This window comes from Aristolochia californica, unplaced genomic scaffold (genome assembly GCF_029961685.1).
Source record: "Aristolochia californica isolate CCGP_79_NKW_82.1479 unplaced genomic scaffold, dmAriCali1.0.hap1 SCAF_2, whole genome shotgun sequence".
Lineage (NCBI taxonomy): Eukaryota > Viridiplantae > Streptophyta > Magnoliopsida > Piperales > Aristolochiaceae > Aristolochia > Aristolochia californica.
Genome location: NW_027181881.1, coordinates 2,271,950 through 2,291,810, shown reverse-complemented (window position 1 = coordinate 2,291,810; position 19,861 = coordinate 2,271,950). Strand labels below are relative to the sequence as shown.

Genomic DNA, 19,861 nt, shown 5'->3' with positions numbered 1-19,861 from the left:
CTAACTGAGTGATTGGCTAAGGTTTTATTTTAATTAGATTTTTTATATCAACGTAAATTCAGACAGAGTGCAATGGTTCCCTGCTATGTTCGTGGCTTTTTGTCTAGTCGTTATTAGCCTGAGTATTGGGCAAAGATTCGCGGAAGAGCTCATTCCAATTCCCTTCAAGAATGAGACTCGGAGAATCGGGGGAAGGGGGACCTGTCTACTGTTCGGTTGTGGGTTTTTCGATTGGGGTTCTGACCTTTTTATCCCTTCTTTCGTTTGTGGAATGTGATTTAGGTGATCCAGAAGCATAAAAATACAGCTGAATGACAGTCATAGTCTGAAAGAGAGGTTCAAAATAAAAACTCAAAAGCCAAGGAAGTGATGAGATTATGGGTTACAATTTCTCTGTGTTTATACGCTCTACGGAATACTGTTATTGAACAAATTATTTCTGGCTTCAAAAATGAAAACCCACCACCCAAAGCATCTTCTCTTTTCTCTCTCTCTCTCTCTCTCGTTTCTGGGCTCTCTACTGCGCTGCAACTCTCAATTCTCATAATCTGAACTGGAGGGTTTGAGTCTTTCTCTGTTCCTGGGTGAAGAAAAACTCTTATGAAGATCTGAGAGGTGAAGAGAGCACAGAAAGGGTAAAAGATGGCTGCGGACAGCAGAACCTCCCAAATTCAGCAGAGCCAATCCTCCGGCGCAAGCAACATCCGCGCCCCCAATCACCATCATCACCATTCCCACCAACACCACCCGCAGTCCGATTCTATCAGCAGAGCTATCGCTCAGTACACCGCCGACGCCCGCCTCCATGCTGTCTTCGAGCAGTCAGGCGAATCGGGCAAGTCCTTCAACTACTCGGAGTCTGTCAAAACTACTAATATTTCCTTCGTTCCCGAACAGCAAATCACGGCTTACCTCTCCAAAATTCAGCGCGGAGGCCACATCCAGCCTAGTGGTTGCATGCTTGCCATTAATGAGTTCACCTTCCAAGTCATTGCATACAGCGAAAACGCCATTGAAATGCTCGACCTTACTCCTCAGTCGGTCCCCACCCTCGATACTCCTCCACTGCTTACCATAGGTACTGATGTCCGGACACTTTTTACCCCGTCAGGTGCAATCCTCTTAGAAAAGGCGACCGGAGCGCGAGAAATCACACTTCTCAACCCAGTTTGGATCCACTCAAGGAACTCCGGTAAACCCTTTTATGCAATTCTGCACCGTATTGATGTGGGAATTGTTATAGACTTGGAGCCTGCTAGAACTGAGGACCCTGCCTTGTCCATTGCCGGGGCCGTCCAATCTCAGAAACTCGCTGTGCGGGCTATATCACGTCTCCAGGCTTTGCCAGGTGGGGATATTAAGCTCTTGTGTGACACTGTGGTGGAACATGTCCGTGAGCTCACAGGCTTTGACCGTGTCATGGTTTATAAATTCCACGAGGATGAACATGGGGAGGTGATAGCAGAGAGCAAAAGAGCAGATTTAGAACCCTATATAGGTTTGCACTATCCTGCCACCGATATTCCCCAAGCTTCGAGGTTCTTGTTCAAACAGAACCGGCTAAGGATGATTTGCGATTGCCATGCCAAGTCGGTTAGGGTAATCCAAGATGAATCATTGATGCAACCTCTGTGTCTGGTGGGTTCAACACTGCGAGCACCCCATGGATGTCATGCACATTACATGGCAAACATGGGCTCAATTGCTTCATTGGCACTGGCAGTTATTATTAATGGGAATGAAGAGGAGGCTGGCCCTTCTAGTGGTGGGAGGAATGCGATGAAACTATGGGGCCTAGTTGTGTGCCACCATACCTCTCCTCGCTGCATACCCTTCCCGCTCCGCTATGCTTGTGAGTTCCTCATGCAGGCATTTGGGCTTCAGCTAAATATGGAACTACAGTTAGCATCCCAGCTGTTAGAAAAACATGTTCTAAGGACACAGACTCTACTCTGTGACATGCTTTTGCGTGATTCCCCAACAGGCATTGTTACACAGAGTCCAAGTATCATGGACCTTGTCAAATGTGATGGTGCTGCTTTGTACTACCAGAGTAAATATTACCCACAGGGTGTGAGCCCCACTGAAGCACAGATCAAGGATATTGCAGAATGGTTATTGACTTTTCATGGGGATTCAACTGGATTGAGCACAGATAGCTTGGCTGATGCTGGCTACCCTGGGGCTGCTTCCCTAGGTGATGCTATTTGTGGAATGGCTGTGGCGTATATCACCTCAAGAGATTTCCTTTTTTGGTTCCGATCCCATACAGCCAAGGAGATCAAATGGGGTGGTGCTAAGCATCACCCTGAGGATAAAGATGATGGCCAGAGAATGCAACCACGCTCATCCTTTAAGGCATTCTTGGAGGTGGTCAAGAGCCGAAGTTTACCTTGGGAGAATGCTGAGATGGATGCGATACATTCTCTCCAATTGATATTGCGGGACTCTTTTAAATATGCTGAAGCTAGATTAACAAAGGCCATGGTGAATAACAATCATTTCACAGATATGGAGTTAAAGGGAGTGGATGAACTAAGTTCAGTGGCAAGGGAGATGGTTAGGTTAATTGAGACTGCAACAGCTCCAATCTTTGCTGTTGATTCTGATGGAAGAGTTAATGGGTGGAATGCAAAGATTGCAGAATTAACTGGGTTGTCAGTTGAAGAAGCTATGGGAAAATCTCTAGTTCATGACCTCGTTTACAAGGAATCATCAGATGTTGTGGATAAACTTCTTTGTCATGCTTTAAGAGGTATTTCATTTATTATTTTTTCCCAGTTATGTTTAAACATTCATACTGAACCTTGGAAAACTTGGGCTTTCTTTTAGTGATCTTAGCATATAAGGCATAGGTCTTTATTATCTTGGAAACTGATCTCTAAAACTAACTTCAGCAATGGATCTTAGATACATGTTAATACTGGGACAAGTCAACTCGTGAAATATTTTAAATCTTACCAGCCAGATTCATTAAAGAATTGGTGGTGCCCTAGGAATACAACTGATGATTATTTTGACAAACATTCTCATTTGTTAGATGTTAATGCAGGTGAAGAAGATAAGAATGTAGAGATAAAGCTGAAGACATTTGGGACTGCAGAAACAAAAAAGGCTGTTTTTGTGGTGGTTAATGCCTGCTCTAGTAAGGATTACACAAACAGCATTGTGGGGGTGTGCTTTATTGGTCAGGATATAACAAGGCAAAAAGTGGTCATGGATAAGTTCATTCACATACAAGGTGATTATAAGGCTATAGTACAAAGTCCTAATCCTTTGATCCCACCTATATTTGCTTCAGATGAGGATACTTGTTGCTCAGAGTGGAATACAGCCATGGAAAAGCTTACTGGCTGGTCAAAGAGTGAAATTGTTGGGAAGGTCTTGGTTGGAGATGTTTTTGGCAGTTGCTGTCATTTGCGGGGGCGGGGTGAGCTAACAAAATTTATGATCCTTCTTCACAATGCAATCAGTGGCCAGGATTCTAATCAGTTTCCCTTTTCATTTTTTGACCGAAGTGGAAAATACATCCAAGTCCTCTTGACTGCAAATAAAAGAGTTAATATGGATGGTCGGATTATTGGGGCCTTCTGTTTCTTGCAGGTAGCCAGCCCTGAACTACAGCAAGCATTAGAAGTACAGAGACAGCAAGAGAAGAAATGTTTTGCAAGAATGAAGGAGTTGGCTTATATCTGTCAAGAGATTAAGAATCCTCTTAACGGGATCCGATTCACTAACTCACTATTGGAGGCCACAAATTTAACCGATGATCAGAAACAACTTCTCGAGACTAGTGCTGCTTGTGTGAGACAGATGATGAAGATTTTAAAGGACGTTGGTTTGGAAAGTATTGAAGATGGGTGAGTCAATTACTTTGGCTATCTTAAAGCTCATAAATGTAACTTAGTTAATATTATTGATCTTATGCATTGCCTATTTTTATTTTTTATGGCAGTTCTTTGAAGCTTGAGAAGGCAGAGTTTCTGCTTGGAAGTGTCATAAATGCTGTTGTTAGTCAAGTAATGATTCTATTGAGGCAGAGAGGCTTACAATTAATCCGTGACATTCCTGAAGAAATAAAAGTTATTGCTGTTTATGGGGATCAAGTCAGACTTCAGCAAGTGCTAGCTGATTTCTTGTTAAACATGGTGAAGTATGCACCGACACCAGGAGGATGGGTAGAAATCCAAGTGAGACCAACTTTAAAGCAGATCTCTGGAAGGATAGATACTGTATTTCTAGAAATCAGGTTTGACCAACTCTCTTTAGTGTTTGTTTTTTCTTTTCTACCATAGCTTATGAGGGAACCTTCTTTTTTTTTTTCTATATCTTTGTTATTTCATTGGAATAATATAACAGGTGTATTAGGTTATGCCATAAATCTTTACTGTCTGCTATAACTTGACATCAGTTTCGGCTAAGAACCTGAGGTCTCAAAGATGATATTATTGGCCTAGGGTGGCATGTTCAGCTGCGGTGTTCCCTTAATTATTTACGGACCTTTTTCTTGCCCTTAGCAAACTTATGTAACAACAATTTATCGATGTTGATGGGTAAAAAAGTCCACCAGCATATAGTTGTACATGTGACCTATCTCAGGTGGGTTGTTTAAAGCGATAGTTTAATATGTGTGAGAGAATGGTCCTACATTAGTTTGGATTTGAAAAGATTCTGTACTTATTAGTTGGGAAAAGACCTCCTCATTTTGGCTAGTCATTTTGGGAGGAGCAAGCCAATTCAAGCTCGTGATTGTGTTCTATATGGCCTTTTTCCTTGTCTGCTATAACCCATGTGTGCATGCTTTCCATGTCTTAAACGAAGTTGTTGGTTTAGGCCTGGACATTGGGGATGTATTGGTGGTTTAAAAAGTCACTGGTCTATTGTTGTACATGTGTTCCACATCTTATGCTAGTTGCTTGGGAGTGATAGTTGTTATGGTAGGAGAACAATCACACATTGGATTGGGGCTGGAAGATCCTGTACTCATTAGTTGGGGAAGAAGCCTCCTAATTTTGGCTAGTCATTTTGGGAAAATCTAGCCTATCTTTTTTTCTTTTTCCTGATAACAATGAAAAATGATATTCATTGATGAAGGATAAAAAGTACAATCAGGGGATTACATGCCCTAAATCAAACTCTACTTTTGATAAAGAAAGAGAGAGAGACTCAGATGGGGAGAGAGGTGCTAATGGAAAGATGTTGTCAGATAAGCCTTTCTTTGTCAATGCATCAAAAAGGCTATTGGTGCTTCTAGGAGTGTGTACCGAATTGACGTTTAAGTTTTTACAGATATCTCCAATTTCATCCAAATACATCAAGTATTGGCTTAGTGGGCATTCATTCCCATTAGCCCAATGTATGGCAATGGCCATATCTCCTTCTACAACGAGCAAGGTGGAAAATTTGCTTGCAAAGAGTTGAGGACCCTTATTGAGGGCTCTTAACTCTGCCACCATTGCCTCACATTGACTAAAGGGAGCGGAGTAAACAGAAAGGATATTACTTGTTAAAGAGTCATGTCGGAGAGAGAGAGAGGGAGAGAGCTGCGTTGGGGGTCGTGCATGACTCCCAACCTATTAATTTAAGCGGGTTTAACAAAATTACAATTGAAAAATCTGATATTTGGGTGAAAAAGAAGAGAAATTAGACAAGAAGAACTTGGAGAGGAGCAGCAGCAGATGCCTTGGAGTGAGTGCCTCAAAAAGGACGCCCCCTTTTCTTTTAATTAGGGTTTTAAGAGATTTTTACATAAAAGATAAAAATACCCCTCAAAACATAAACTTACATGTCTCCTAAAATACACCTCTTAAATGAATGAAAATTGAACCATAGGCATATGAAGACATTGCCTACCTAACAGGCATCATATAAGATACAAACATAATATATAAAATGACCAAAATACCCCTGACTTGATATTTTAACAATAATAATGCCCCTCACTTAAGTGAAACCCTAATCTTCTTATATCTCCCATTCTACATGTCTTATATACATGAAACTTGGACCATAGACATAATTTAACATAAGGAACAAGATTACATCAAGATATGAAAGTGAGGGTAAGGTAAAATGACAAAAATGCCGTTGTACTTGTTTTTCAGCAATGTCTTTGATGACATGCCTCCCACCAACAGGGCCAAGACTGCCCGTGAATTGCTATTGAAATTTTTATTTTAGCCATTTCTCAGGAGAAGAGGCCTTGGTAATGAACTCAGGAATTGTGTGATCTATTGAGTTGATAACTACCTTCCATTTTCTTCTGATCATTGAGCTAAGGATGTCTCGCGTATCTTGCTTGTCTGCATGAAAATTCTGTGCATGGTCACCTCATCGACAAATAGACTTTTGCCTACCTACAAAGGTTTGTTCATTTCATTCTTTCCATACACTCCCGATGATGGCAGCAAAGATAGCTTTAAATGTTGTTCAAGTCTTACCCCTTGGAACTGAAACTTTTTGGTCAAGTAGTGCATGAGAGATACCGGGAAGCAAAGTTGAAGACCAAACTTTAGGGTAAAGGCACTTCAAAGTTGTCTAGATAACTGGGCCAACTTTAGCAATTGAAAACCTGCTTGCTGTGACCAAAGTGTTAGCAGGTTTTATTTAGATTTTCTTTAATAAGTTATATGAATTGTGTAGTCTAATATGAATTCTATGGATGCTAGATGGTGCATCAAAGTTACTCAAAAGAGAAAAAGTAAAGACAAATGATAGAACCCCCTAAAGTTATAGCTTAATGTGTTTTTACCTGGAGTCCACCCCAGATAAAAATAAATTTCAGTTATAACTGATATTGAGTTTCTTACAATGTGTCTATCATAGTTTTTGTACCTCTGAAAGTCATAGTTTCCTCTTGTGATATAACTAAAAGAAAGACATTTATCAAGATAAAAATAAGCTTAACAAATTATATTTTGGATTGGTACCAACAACAACTTCTTTATTATTATGTTGGAAACTTACATGGAAATCAACTAACCTTGAACTCTTCATATTACTCTTTACAGAGTTCTTTTGCATCAGAGATATTCTCAACTTTTTTAATTAGCCTCAGGATATTATATGAAATAATTAAGAGTTATTGGTATGGATATATAAAGAATCATCATTCATTTATCAAATAAAAAATAGAAACAAGATTTGATTGGAGATGGCTAAACTACTCAGTAACCAGTCTTATCTGTTTTTGTAATGGAGTTTCCATCTGCCCCATACTTCTGGAAATTACAAAAATGGTTTTTGTTGCTGCTTTAGCTTAGAAAATGCTTTAGTAATGCTTCATATTGAAGATTCAATCTTGTAGGGGTCACAGTATTCACTCTTGGAGTGTATGTTTAGACCTCTTTCTTACTATTTTTATTTTTAAGGTATTTTTTGTTTTGTGCAAGATTGTGCTCGAATGAGAATTTTATTATATTTTTAATTATTATTATCATCAGCGTTAGTATGATTTTAGGCCCTGTGCAGTAGGGAACATTATTTGTATTACAAAATCATTTGTTGATTAAACGTGACATTCTTGTTTTACAGTTGATTGTACTCAGATAACTGGTTTTTTGTGAGTTCCATAATGAATCCAGAAGGACACTATTTGGACTATCTTGATTGACTGAAGAATGTCCTCTCACTAGTGTTGGCAAGCTCTTCAATTTCTTTCAACAAATTCAAATGAAACATGTGGCATCTAATGAGCCTACTAACATGATTCATACTGTGGATAAGCTAAAGGTTGAAAACCTTATCCATTGGACAGCTTATACAGCAGGCAATTGAGTTCCTGTGATTGAATGTCTTTGATTCAAGTTTATCCTCCCCTTTGGATGTGCTGCGGATTAAGTAACATAATCATTAGAGGTGAACTTCAGAGATGTAAGGCAATATGGTGGTGCAAAATGGTAGGTTGATTGGGTTTCATGGTCTAGTAAATAAAAGAGAAGGGAGGGCAGGAGAAGACTGATGGGTTTAAATAACTAATCATTCCACCCTCATGGTTGACTAATCTATTTTATCATTAAACAAATGACTAAACTCGTTCACTCTATTTATTTGCTTCAGATTTGTTTTCCATTTTTCTCTTTTTACCTTATGAAGCCCATTCCCCCCCTACAGAACTTTGAGTATTCTTTGTCCAACTGCAGGCTGATATGCCCTGGGGATGGCCTACCTCCAGAACTCATCCAAGACATGTTTCACAGTAGTCGATGGGTCACACAAGAAGGGCTAGGTCTGAGCATGTGCAGGAAGCTTCTGAAGTTGATGAATGGAGAAGTTCAATATATTAGAGAATGTGAGAGGTCTTACTTCCTTCTCCTAATGGAATTCCCCACGATGCAAACTGTCTCAGATGGCACAAACTAGGAGGCCTGTAGACCTAACTACATTTCATTACTCTCTTGTGGCCCTCAGTCTGTTCATAACGTCAATTGGCTCCGCTTCATATATGATTATCAGTTGAATTAGCATCCTGACTTGGCCGATGTGTCCCCAATAAATGTCGACGTAGTTCCATGTTTTGACAATAATCACTCGTGCTGCAAAAACACTGAAGTGGAAGCATATTGGTGTTTAGTCTTGAACACCTGTATAGTACCTGACTAGGGATTGTGCTGCTGAGTTGACTGCAGCTTGTTGCCAACTTCATTTGTTTATATTAGCCTATTTGTCGATGAAGTTCGTCTTCTAATGGTGGTATGGAGATGGAGAAGATGAAAGTGGTCCTTTACCCCGATTATATGATGTGTATATCTAATTTTTAGTTTGTATTATTTGCTTATGAGGGAGAATATGAATGGATATGCTCCTATTCCAAGTTTTGTCAGATTTATGTAACATAAGCTGGCTTATTGTCTTGGTGTTCCCTTTATATTTTTAGAGAAGGATTTTGAACCTCTGCAGCTGACCTAGTTGAGAATGTGCAGTTTTTGGTCTATGAAGACCCTTCCTAGTCTTACACAGGAGTTTACTGCAAGGGGGCTATTTCTTGGTTGAGGCCCAGAGCCAGCACTTTTTGTTTGCTGACATAACCTTAATTACAAGAATAGAAAAAGTGAATGGGAAATGAAACAAAAAAATGGTAAACAAAGATTATAATGAACATATAAAATATAAATAATTTTCTAATGAATTATAATGAAAATTTCTTTAGGACTTCCAAGATCTTTACTTTTTAAGTTTTCAAAACTATTTTTTTCATAAGATCTAATTAAAGTTTTGCTTAGAGGAAAGCACTCTGCAACCTGTTCTTGCAAAAACTTGTGATATGACTGATCTGTTTTTTGCCTTAATTCTCCTACCTTATAACCATGTCTTTGCCCTATACGCACATCTCTTCCTACAGTTATTCGTTGTAAAAATTACATTTTTATATCTCCTAGTACCTTTGTTTATTGAAGTAAAGGTACCATTTTACAAAACAGAAAAGACAATAATAGAAGAAGATGCAGGGTTTGAGTTTAAAGTGAGAGATGAATGGGTCATTTCTCTTTATTCCATTCCCCACTATGTCAGCAAAAACAACATTTCGAGTCCTCGTTAATTCTTTCTTTTCAGATGGGACTTTCAATCTTTCAAATCATTCCAAGAATTGACTGAAAATGATTCAAAGGCCTCAACGAGGACGTGGGTTTCTACGGGCATGTCACTCGCGCATGTAAATTGCCATTAGCATCATCAATTAGATTAAATCAAGCTGGTTTCTGTTACTGTCAAACAACATGATTTGCCTCTGTTGTAGAAGAAACGCAGCAACGAAAAGCTGGCGAACCAGCATGTCTATCGACAAAAGTAGCTTCGAGCGGCTCCGCTGTGGTTCTCTCTGGCGTGCTCACAGGAAGGAAGCGTGCATATTGTTCACATCATAGCCGCCATTGTTGCGTTCGCCGTGGCCCCACGGAGAGGTGGTGCAGGTCAGCGAGGACGTGAGGTTCTCCACACCTTTTGCTGCTAAAAGACGAAGACTAAAACCGGACTACGTCGGAAAAGCAAAAGATTAAGCAGAATGATTCTCTAAACTGATACAGAGGAAGGGGCTAAAAGGGTCGACAAGCACGACTTTACGTGACAATTTCAAAGATGTTTTCTTCACTTTCTGAGTTTCTGTAACAGAAACGCTAATCCAATCCGTTTTTTTAGTGTGGGAATCGAGAATACTCTCCAAAGAAACATGATCAATTCGCGATTAGCAGAGGCTGGACCATTTCTGGAATTACAATTATTGAGTATTGGGGCAGTGTTTCGATTGAAACTCTGGGGATCCTTTTCTTAATTCTTTTTTATATCGGGAGTAATAAAGTTGACTTGCCATGACAATCGCCCACCTCAGAATCTTCGAGTACTTTATTGAAGTTAACTGGATGCTTGGATCGCCGTTGGTCCCACTAATCCGCCATTGACAAGAACAGCCAGCCATTCCCTTGCGGTTAATTTTACTGCTCAGGTGTTAAATGAAAATGACTTTCTCTGGATATTAGTGAAGGACTGATTTGCGAACTGGGATGTGATTAATGGAAAGAGTTACTGGATAAGTTCGTCTGATCTCATTGGGAACTGGAGAAAGAATTTTGGAAGAAGCTTGTCATGTAAGAAAAAGAATAATGATAAAAAAGTATCCACCATGAAAATTCGTGAGAAGTGGAGAGCCTTTACGGGAAAAGGCGAGGGGCTAATGAAAATCCAGACAAGAAACAACTGACCCATCGTTCCCTATAAAGTATAAACACTTTGGACTCTGGATGAGAAGACGAGAGATTCTGACGGGAAAAGGATTAACAGAGAACCCAATAAAAGAAAGAAAGAAAAAATAATAAGACCAAAACCAAAGCAAGCACCCCTTCTTTGAGATGAATAGTCCAAGACATGGACTAATGGAGACTCTACCTCTCTGAAAATCCCTTCTGGCTTCCTATTTCTGGATTCTGAGTTTTGTGGATTTGCTATGGAGGCTCCAGCGGAAGAGCTGCTGAAGAAAATCCAGGAACTCGAAGCGGGTCATGCGGTTCTCAAGCGAGAACTGTCGAAGTTTATGCTGGAGCGGGGAAATGAGACCAAAGTCGAACACACACACCAGCGCTCTCACTCGGTTTCGCCGCAGCGGTCGAGGTTCGGGGCCCCGAGAAGAAAGACTGGTGGCCTTGATGCAGGCTTTGCCGCCTGGAGGAAGGGGTCCTTGTCTTTCAGGCACGCTTCGCCGCTGCAGCGGGAGAGTAGAAGTGGCGGGGCCAGAGAATGCGACGATGCAAGGCCAGCCGCTGGCCAGTTTTCGGACCGACAATATTTGAATATATTGCAATCTATGGGGCAGTCGGTGCATATACTTGATCTTGAGTGCCGGATTATATACTGGTCAGTTTCGAATTTAGAATTTAACTTCTTCTGGTTCTTCCTTTTTGTTAGAACAGTAGAGCTCGGACAAATGAAGTCAACTTCTAGTTTGTTCTTCCCTCTTTTTCATTTTGTTCTTATAAGTTTTTTTCTTCTTTGCATTTTACCTTTAAATTGTCTATTGAATTTATGCAGCATTTCTGTTTGCTAGTGTTCTACCCTTCTGTCCTTCCTGACAGTTTATACTCGGTATATGAACGGTATGCCCTTTGGAATGAATTGATTACGAGCTGTGGTCACGAGCATCAATTTGGTGTCTACCTGTACCGAGATAGAAAATTAAAGGGCTAGCTTGTAACCCCAGGTTTACTGATAAAGTAACCAAGGTTTCATAATGGACAGGGAGATGCTGTTGGTTAACCTATTCAGACCTGGGGTATTATTGGAAAAACAGTTCGGAATAGGACTTATGGACGCAATAGGTAGCTAATGTATTTGTAATGTAGTATCACTTGTTTTCACCAAGAAATTTAGGTAATTAAACGAAGCTGCAGTAAGGTGAAAGTTTTCTCAGAATTGAAATCTAATTTCCATATTCTAATGGCAATACCCATTTCAGTATGTCTCTCTATTACTCAAACCAACATAGTGGATTTGTGACCAATGGCCCAGAGTATGTTGCCCTATAGAAACTACCCCAACTACCTCAAATTCTAAACTAAGCTGAGATTAATGTGGTGATCATCCTCCATGTTGATTAGGTTTAAAAGGATATGCTTTCATTTGTCTCATCTTAACTGTATTTGCTTTATTTCTCATGACATGGACTCATGATACTATATTCTAACTTGTGACTTGATTCACCTCACTTGCTCATCTTATTTCAGCAATTGGAGTTTAATTACCATTTTATTGAGAATAATGGTTTTGTAGGAATCGCACAGCAGAACTCCTTTATGGATATTCCGAATCTGAAGCCCTTGGTCAGGATGCCATGGAGCTGTTGATTGATGCCTGTGACACTGAGTTGGTTAGTCATATAATTAACCGGGTAATAATGGGGGAGAGCTGGACTGGCCAATGTCCAGTCAAAAATAAATCAGGGGAGAGGTTCCTAGCAGTTGCAACCAACACCCCTTTTAAGGATGACAGTGGTAATTTGGTTGGCATAATTTGTGTATCAAATGATTCACGGCAGTTTCAGGAGACTTATCTTCCTCCAAGTAGCAGGAAGTACGCAGAATCTGAAGCTGGCTATAATCGATCAAGAAGCAGTCCTATTGGTAAATTGGGTGTTGACTCTCAGCAACCTCTCCAAGTTGCTATTGCCTCCAAATTGTCAAACCTGGTAAGCTATTCATTATGCCTCACTCACATCCATACACAAACAAAAAGAGTAGAATTTTTAACAATACTTGAAAAGTGTACCTACCAGCAATAATATCCTGGGTTTGATGTAGCCATAATGATGTAAACTTTTCTCCCCTAGAAGTGCAGAATTTAATCTGTTTGTCATAGTGTTCAATAAATAAATAAAATATAGGTTTGGAAGAGAATTTTTGTCTATTTTCTGTTAACAGTTAAGGCTGAATGAAACAGGCATCAAAGGTTACAAATAAGGTTCGCTCACGGGTACGAACAAGTGATAGCAGCACAGAGAGGGAAAGTGTTAGTGGAGAAGGCCACCACTCTGATCATGATGTCAATCTCTCAGACAATAGGGAAGATGCAAACTCGAGTGGAGCTAGTACACCTCGGGAAGAGGTTCCTGCCTCCCACTTTGCCATGTCTTCTCCCTGTCTTCAGGAGAAGTCCCCTGGAAAAAATACTGAAGGAGCCACAGGAGAAGGTGAAGTAAAGGCTACTGGAATACACAAAATCATAGGTTCGAAAGCTGAGGCTTGGATGCTCAAGAAGGGCCTCTCTTGGCCATGGAAAGGAAATGACCGTGATGGATCCCATTTTGTCTGGCCCTGGTTGGCAGTTGATCAAGAGAATAATGTCAGCCATTTGAAATCTTCTGAATCTAGTCTGAAATCTGAGCAGCCAGTTGCTGAAATGAACCGTCCTGCTAATAATGATGCTTCAGGGTCCTGGTCCTCTTCGTTTAATGTTAATAGCACCAGCAGTGTGAGCAGCTGTGGAAGTACTAACAGCAGTGCTATTCATAAACTGGACTTGGAAACTGACTCCCTGGATTATGAAATTTTGTGGGAAGACCTGACCATAGGAGACCAGATTGGACAAGGTATCTGCGATTCATAAATGGATTTTAATCAGAAGATGTATACTGCTTTGCTCAGTTGTGGTTAAAATATTAACTACATTGTGGATGTAGTTAGTTCTTTTGTGTTAGAGCTTTCCTTCTCTTGTTGTTTTTTGTCCTTAAAAATTTAGCTGATTTCATTCACTCTCTGATTAAATATGGATCAACTTTGCTATGCTCCAGTCTCCTGGGAATCATGTCTTCTGTTGGGGATCCATAATAAAATTACTAATTGCTTTTTAAAAAATACTAATTGATTTATTACTATACTTTTTAATTGTGTACAGAAGTCTTTAAGACCTTGCTTGCTGAGCAATTTTACACTTTGTTATACTTGAGTATTCTATTGGAAGTAATGAAATTGTTCCAGTGATGATTTTATCAATTGAAATTGGCTGATAATGGTGCGATACATGATTTTCTTTCCTCCACCCCCCAGCTCCGTCCCTGATTCTAAAAGTCATGGCAGATTAAGTGTTCCCTGGTTGCTGGTTTATGTTGTTTTTTATCTTGATAAGATGTTTTGTACGAATTTTATTTTACCTTCTGTGTTGCTGCAGGCTCTTGTGGAACTGTGTATCATGGTCTCTGGTATGGCTCGGTAAGTTGGCAGAGCTTGGTTCAAATTGTCTATGATCAAGGGCATAGCAACGGTAATTGACTGGGACCAACAGCTTCTTACTACACACATGTTCTTTATTTCTTACAGGATGTTGCAGTTAAGGTATTCTCCAAGCAAGAATATTCAGAGGAAGTCATACTCTCCTTCAGACAAGAGGTGCTCTTTGATCTAAGTTTCTATTGACTGTTACTTTTCTCAATTTACATACTTTAGTGCTGGAGAGAACCATGAGAAATAAAGATATTTGATTCTGAGAGGCTCTGGGAAAAATTAGAGCACTTGACTGGGTCATGATTGCACTGAGAAATAATAGCACTAGGACTTTTATGATTTGTCATTTAATGTGATTCAAGCTGCAGTATATGATTTGCTAAGTTGTTTTTCTTTCTGAAGGTATCACTTATGAAGAGGCTAAGACATCCAAATGTTTTACTTTTTATGGGTGCTGTAACTTCTCCTCAGCGTCTTTGCATTGTCACAGAATTCCTCCCAAGGTTTTTCTCTTGCTTGAAAACGATTATGTCAATGGTCAACGAGATTCCCCTACACCAGGGGAAGCATTGTCTTTGTTTTATTTAATAGGAATATGGTTTGAATTAATGTCGACATGTTGTTCGTTATTTGATTTACATATAATCTCTCTACCAGAGGAAGCCTGTTTAGATTGTTGCAACGAAATACAACAAGATTGGATTGGAGACGGCGTGTTCATATGGCATTAGATGTGGTAATGTGTAACTTAAATGTTTTTGTACCTTTATCAAACAATGAGATTGGCTAGTGTGCCTCATGAAGTCTTGATTACATTAATATCTAATGCAGGCTCGGGGCATGAATTATCTTCATCACTGTAATCCACCTATCATCCATCGTGACCTAAAGTCTTCAAATCTGCTGGTTGATAAGAATTGGACCGTGAAGGTCAGATATCTTCTGTAAATCCTCTCTTTATAAGATGAAGCCATCTATGTCCCACGTTTTTTTTTTTTTGAACCTCTTGACAGGTCGGTGATTTCGGTCTGTCACGTCTGAAGCGGGAGACATATTTAACTACGAAAACTGGCAAAGGAACGGTATGCAAACAATGATTCTTTTGCTGGTAGCAAATTCCTTTCCTATCTCCTCTACTTTGATCTGTAATCGTGTAAATAAATGTTCATTGTATATATACTTTGACAAAAATCTGATCATGTTCTTATCACATTAAAAGTTTCCCTATATTTCTTTTGTAGCCACAATGGATGGCACCAGAAGTTCTTCGTAATGAGCCCTCGGATGAGAAGTAGGTCATTTTATTTGAGATACTAGTTTTCTCTGTGAAACAGCTACATATCCCTGGTTGGTGCTAACTTTTTTTTTTTTTTTTTGTTTCGCGATTGCAAATTGTAGGTCTGATATCTACAGCTTCGGAGTGATCCTATGGGAGCTTGTCACAGAAACAATCCCTTGGGAGAATCTGAATTCAATGCAGGTAGGCTCCTCCATTGAGAAATTATTTTCTACCATGTCACGTTTCAGATTCAACATATACAATTAGACAGTACAGGTTCAAATTTCTCTACTACTGGTGGCTTATCCAGGTGATTGGAGCTGTCGGTTTCATGAATCAACGCCTGGAAATCCCTTCGGACATGGATCCACAATGGGCATCGGTAATACAGAGCTGTTGGCACAGGTACAATACCATTTTGTTAGTAGATAATTTGAACCTTTGTTTCATACTAATAATTCTTAATTTGTTGTTTTGAATCTCAACAGTGACCCACACTGCCGGCCGACATTCCAAGAACTGCTAGAAAAGTTTAAAGATTTACAGAGACAGTACACAGTCCAATCTCAAACACTTCGCTCTGGTCATGGAGACGATGCTCCCCAGAAGGCAGCTTATAATTGATTATAAACCAAATAGTGACCAAATTTACTAAATGTTAAGCGTTTGGTTGAACGAGTTCCAATTGTGGTACAATTACCTGGAGAATGAAGAAACTTCATCAGGCTTATCCATTGAATGACATTTATGAGAAATCGAGTCCCTTCTGCCGCCGGCAACATCAATGTGTACAAAGTTGTTCTTTCTGTCTCTTTTTCTTTTTATTTCTTTCTTTGCTCCCATAACAGGCTTTAGCTTTATCGGCAACTGGAATTGGTTGTTATTGGTTTGACGAATTCTTGCATGTCTGTAACGAAATGTTGTTCCCAAAGCTGTATAAAGACTAGTTAAGAATTTCTGTGCTGTAGTAGTATTCCTTCTCACTTGCATATATGAACGAAGCAGAAACATTAGGTTCAAAATCTTAGTAAACTGGGTTTGATGATACACATCCAGAATGTGCTTGGCTGCAAAAAATTACAATCTCACGTTGCCATGGGGTAACCAAGTAAAAAAAAAACCTATCAATCCTGAAAATTTCAGTTAATGGGTTCCAACCAGATTATGTCCGATTAGCGAAGCAAGTGGCGGACAGCAGCAACTGCATCACCTTTGTGCTCACGCAATGTTCTCTCAGCAACTTTTTTGTCCAGCTGCCAGATTTTAGTACAGCAAAACCCAATAATCACCAGAGGATGACAAAGAGAAGAAGAAAGTGAAAGAGAAAAACCAAGAAATAACTGACCTCAAGCTCATTTGCTATGATATCAATATCGGCAGGGTTAATCTTGACTGCAGCCAGTTCTTTTTCTCTGCAGCAACAAATTGTTCATGTCAAATTTTGATTTACTAACTACCCTGAATTAGGAAATGTTCCTTTTCGATTTACGGGAGAACTTAAGTTCCTCGGTGTCTCCATACAAAATATACTTAGTTCCTCATTGTCTCCATAAATAGTAAGAAAATTGAACTCATGGGTTTTAGCAGCCGTTCCTCTCCGTGGCCTTGTCCTAGGTTAATTTCACTAAGACATGCTTATCCGTTTGATAGATCATCCATAAACCTTTAAGACAGTTTGAAATTACCTTGCTGCAATAAAGCATTAACAAAAAAGACAATGTAAATCAAACTTATGTGGATATGGCAAAAAAGAAAATGGGAGAAAATTCAACTTAAGTTTGCAAACTAGCCTCATGGCCCATGTATGTGATAGCCTGTCTACTCTCCAGAGAGGCCTTCCAAATGGGTAATATTCTAAGCAAAGTCAGCCAACAGATGTACAGGAAAGTCCTCATTGTCATCCGTGTATCTTGTTATGTGAAAAGGTATCAATTCTGAACCCGAGGAAAGCTAGGATATCCCTAACTTTAATGCTAGACTCTCCAGATCCAAAATCTTGCATTTGGCAGAATTCCAGTGACAAAGCATTAGCAAGGAAATATAGAGTGACAAAGCTAGGCCAGTGAGCTTTGGTTGCAAGGATAAGATCTCAAACGTTAATACAAGTATATAACTCAGATAATGCATGTGACAACACAGAATGTGTTACATGTACTTTCATAAGATTGGCTAAACAACCATAGGAGGTAAATATCAGGTGATGGAATCAGCAGAACTTGGACTTGATTTATTCAAAATATACTAATTTTTAAAATTTGACCTAAAAGAATTTCTTTAGATTGAACTATACATGTGAAACATAAATTTGGTGAAGTAACCATGTTATGTGGGAGTTTGGTGAAGTAACCATGGTTATGTAGGAGTTTTTTAAAAGAAGGATGTGTCTGAAGCGATTAAAATGGGAAAACAAAAAGAAAGGTCGTATGAAAATGCAAAAATGAAGTGGATCTCTCTTTTGCCCTTTTTAGAATAGTGAACTTGGATCGATCCTATAGCAATAGAAACTGACCTCTGTAGAAGAGGAAGAACAAAATTGTTGCAGAACGACTTTGAAATCAAGAGAAATTCAGGAACCATACCTATCAAGGCTACAACAAACCAAATACAGGATTTTTTGGAGAAAACCTCAAATCTGGGCTTAAAAGTGTTTATAAAAATTTGATTAGCTCGTGAACTAATAGGACCATATTGGGAACATTACTGAGAGGTAAATGTTAACCATATGTTTGTGATTATTTTTTGAAGATTTCTCCAGGGAAAGAGATTGTAGAAAATGGTTGTTTCCTTACACAACCTGTATTGGAGCACAGCTTCATGGGTAGCTCTTGACTGACATTAATTCCTAAAGGTCATCTCTGAGTACACCTGGCATATCCCTTTAAGGGAATATAGAGTAAATAAGTTTTGTCAAATTGAAGAATTCATTAAAGAATTTGCCAAGTTGTCTACACACAGGAAGGATGGACACAGATACTCTTCCTATTAAACTGTGTGAATAGAGAAGGAGGTTCAGGTAAGGGTGAGGTGCTATATTGATTTGGCCCAAAACATTGATATGGCCAGGAAAGACTTGAATCCAATACCTCACATTAGGACCTCACCTCTCCAATGTGGCCACTGAGCCAAAGATCAACCCACAACAATAAACACCTCTTTTATAATGGAAACTCTGTTAGAAACTTCATATCAACTAAAAAATAAATAATTTTTTTTTGAATAAACTAAATTTGTTTTGATTATTAGACAGACCATGTCACACAAACTTTCCACCATAAAACTCACCTCATTCTCATGGCGTTCCAGTCAGCTTCTGATTTTGCTGCAATTGACGCCATAGCCTACAATTAAAAGCAAGATAAGGATTCTGGAAAACCTGACATCATTGTCATAGAAAAGTGCGGTCTCGGATCATTGACACAAATATATCCAGGATATCACCAAAACAACATATGCCATACATATAAAAGCAATGCACTGAAACAACAACGGTCGTTCAGATGTGGCTCCTATTTATCTATATCCAATCAAGATCATGACTTCGACAATCAGTTTGCAGAAAATCCTCAAACCATGTCCAACAGAACCAGGTATTTCCGGGCCCCATGTTCCTTCATGTGCATCCTCAAAGAAAGAAACTCCGTTTTGTCAATATGGTTTTCAGAGAAAAAAATCTCAGTATAATTTGTAGGAAAGCAGTACAAGCACATCTCAGTTTCATTCCTTCCTCAAATTGTCCTAATAACACATAAGAACTAACGAAAGACGCTGCTAAAAGATAATAAAATGGGTATTAATTAAAAAAAATCAAATTCAATAGGGAAAACCAGGTTTGTTGGATATTCCCCTTCGTTTAGATTTATCCCGGTAAAAGGGAAGACGAACCTCTTGGACTCTGATTGAGTTGAGTTGACGATCTTCTACGTGGTCAGTGAGCTTATCAAGGGCTTTGCTTTGTTGCTGTAAATCTTTAGAATCAACCATACTATCCACTCCATCGTCTACCACCTCCTCCATTGCTCTTCGTTGACGATAAACTGCGTCTTCCTTAGATCCGTTTCTCTGCTATGCTAGGCACTAGTGTACCGAGCAGATGGAGGACCCCCAAGCACACAAGAAGGCTAGATGAAGACGTTTCACTTCGACGGTATGCCTTCTCCGTTTTTTCATCGATTCCAATGGATGAAAATTTAAAACTTATTTCCTCTCGACTCCTAAACTTTTGTGGGATAAAAGGAAATGGGGAAAAAAAATTCAATCTCCTAAACTCGCACAAACCCTAGAAATTTCATGTCAAATAATTTTTTTTTTATTTAACAGTTTTTTTTCCCAGCCTAAGATGTTTGATTTGCAGTTGTCTTTTTGTTTACTCGTGGATTTAGCA

At 39.3% G+C, this 19,861-nt stretch overlaps 3 protein-coding genes across 3 annotated transcripts; 2 read left to right on the top strand and 1 right to left on the bottom strand.

Moving 5' to 3' along the window:
- Positions 1-505: 505 nt before the first annotated feature.
- Positions 506-8,888, top strand: LOC137957141 (phytochrome B-like). Its single transcript, XM_068804871.1, has 4 exons — positions 506-2,755; positions 3,053-3,860; positions 3,956-4,249; positions 8,142-8,888. The coding sequence occupies exons 1-4, from the start codon at positions 643-645 to the stop codon at positions 8,359-8,361; spliced, it is 3,435 nt and encodes a 1,144-aa protein (XP_068660972.1). The 5' UTR covers positions 506-642; the 3' UTR covers positions 8,362-8,888.
- A 1,869-nt stretch (positions 8,889-10,757) lies between these two features.
- On the top strand, positions 10,758-16,436 carry LOC137957142 (uncharacterized). Its single transcript, XM_068804873.1, has 13 exons — positions 10,758-11,343; positions 12,256-12,670; positions 12,922-13,570; positions 14,149-14,189; positions 14,298-14,366; positions 14,604-14,704; positions 14,859-14,937; positions 15,033-15,131; positions 15,215-15,283; positions 15,443-15,492; positions 15,600-15,681; positions 15,791-15,885; positions 15,969-16,436. Exons 1-13 carry the CDS (start codon positions 10,937-10,939, stop codon positions 16,102-16,104), a joined length of 2,292 nt encoding a protein of 763 aa, XP_068660974.1. The 5' UTR covers positions 10,758-10,936; the 3' UTR covers positions 16,105-16,436.
- Positions 16,435-19,713, bottom strand: LOC137957143 (uncharacterized). The gene is made up of 4 exons (XM_068804874.1): positions 19,363-19,713; positions 18,763-18,818; positions 16,826-16,892; positions 16,435-16,733 (listed from the first exon to the last, which is right to left on the bottom strand). The coding sequence occupies exons 1-4, from the start codon at positions 19,492-19,494 to the stop codon at positions 16,653-16,655; spliced, it is 336 nt and encodes a 111-aa protein (XP_068660975.1). The 5' UTR covers positions 19,495-19,713; the 3' UTR covers positions 16,435-16,652.
- Between the last annotated feature and the right edge of the window lie 148 nt (positions 19,714-19,861).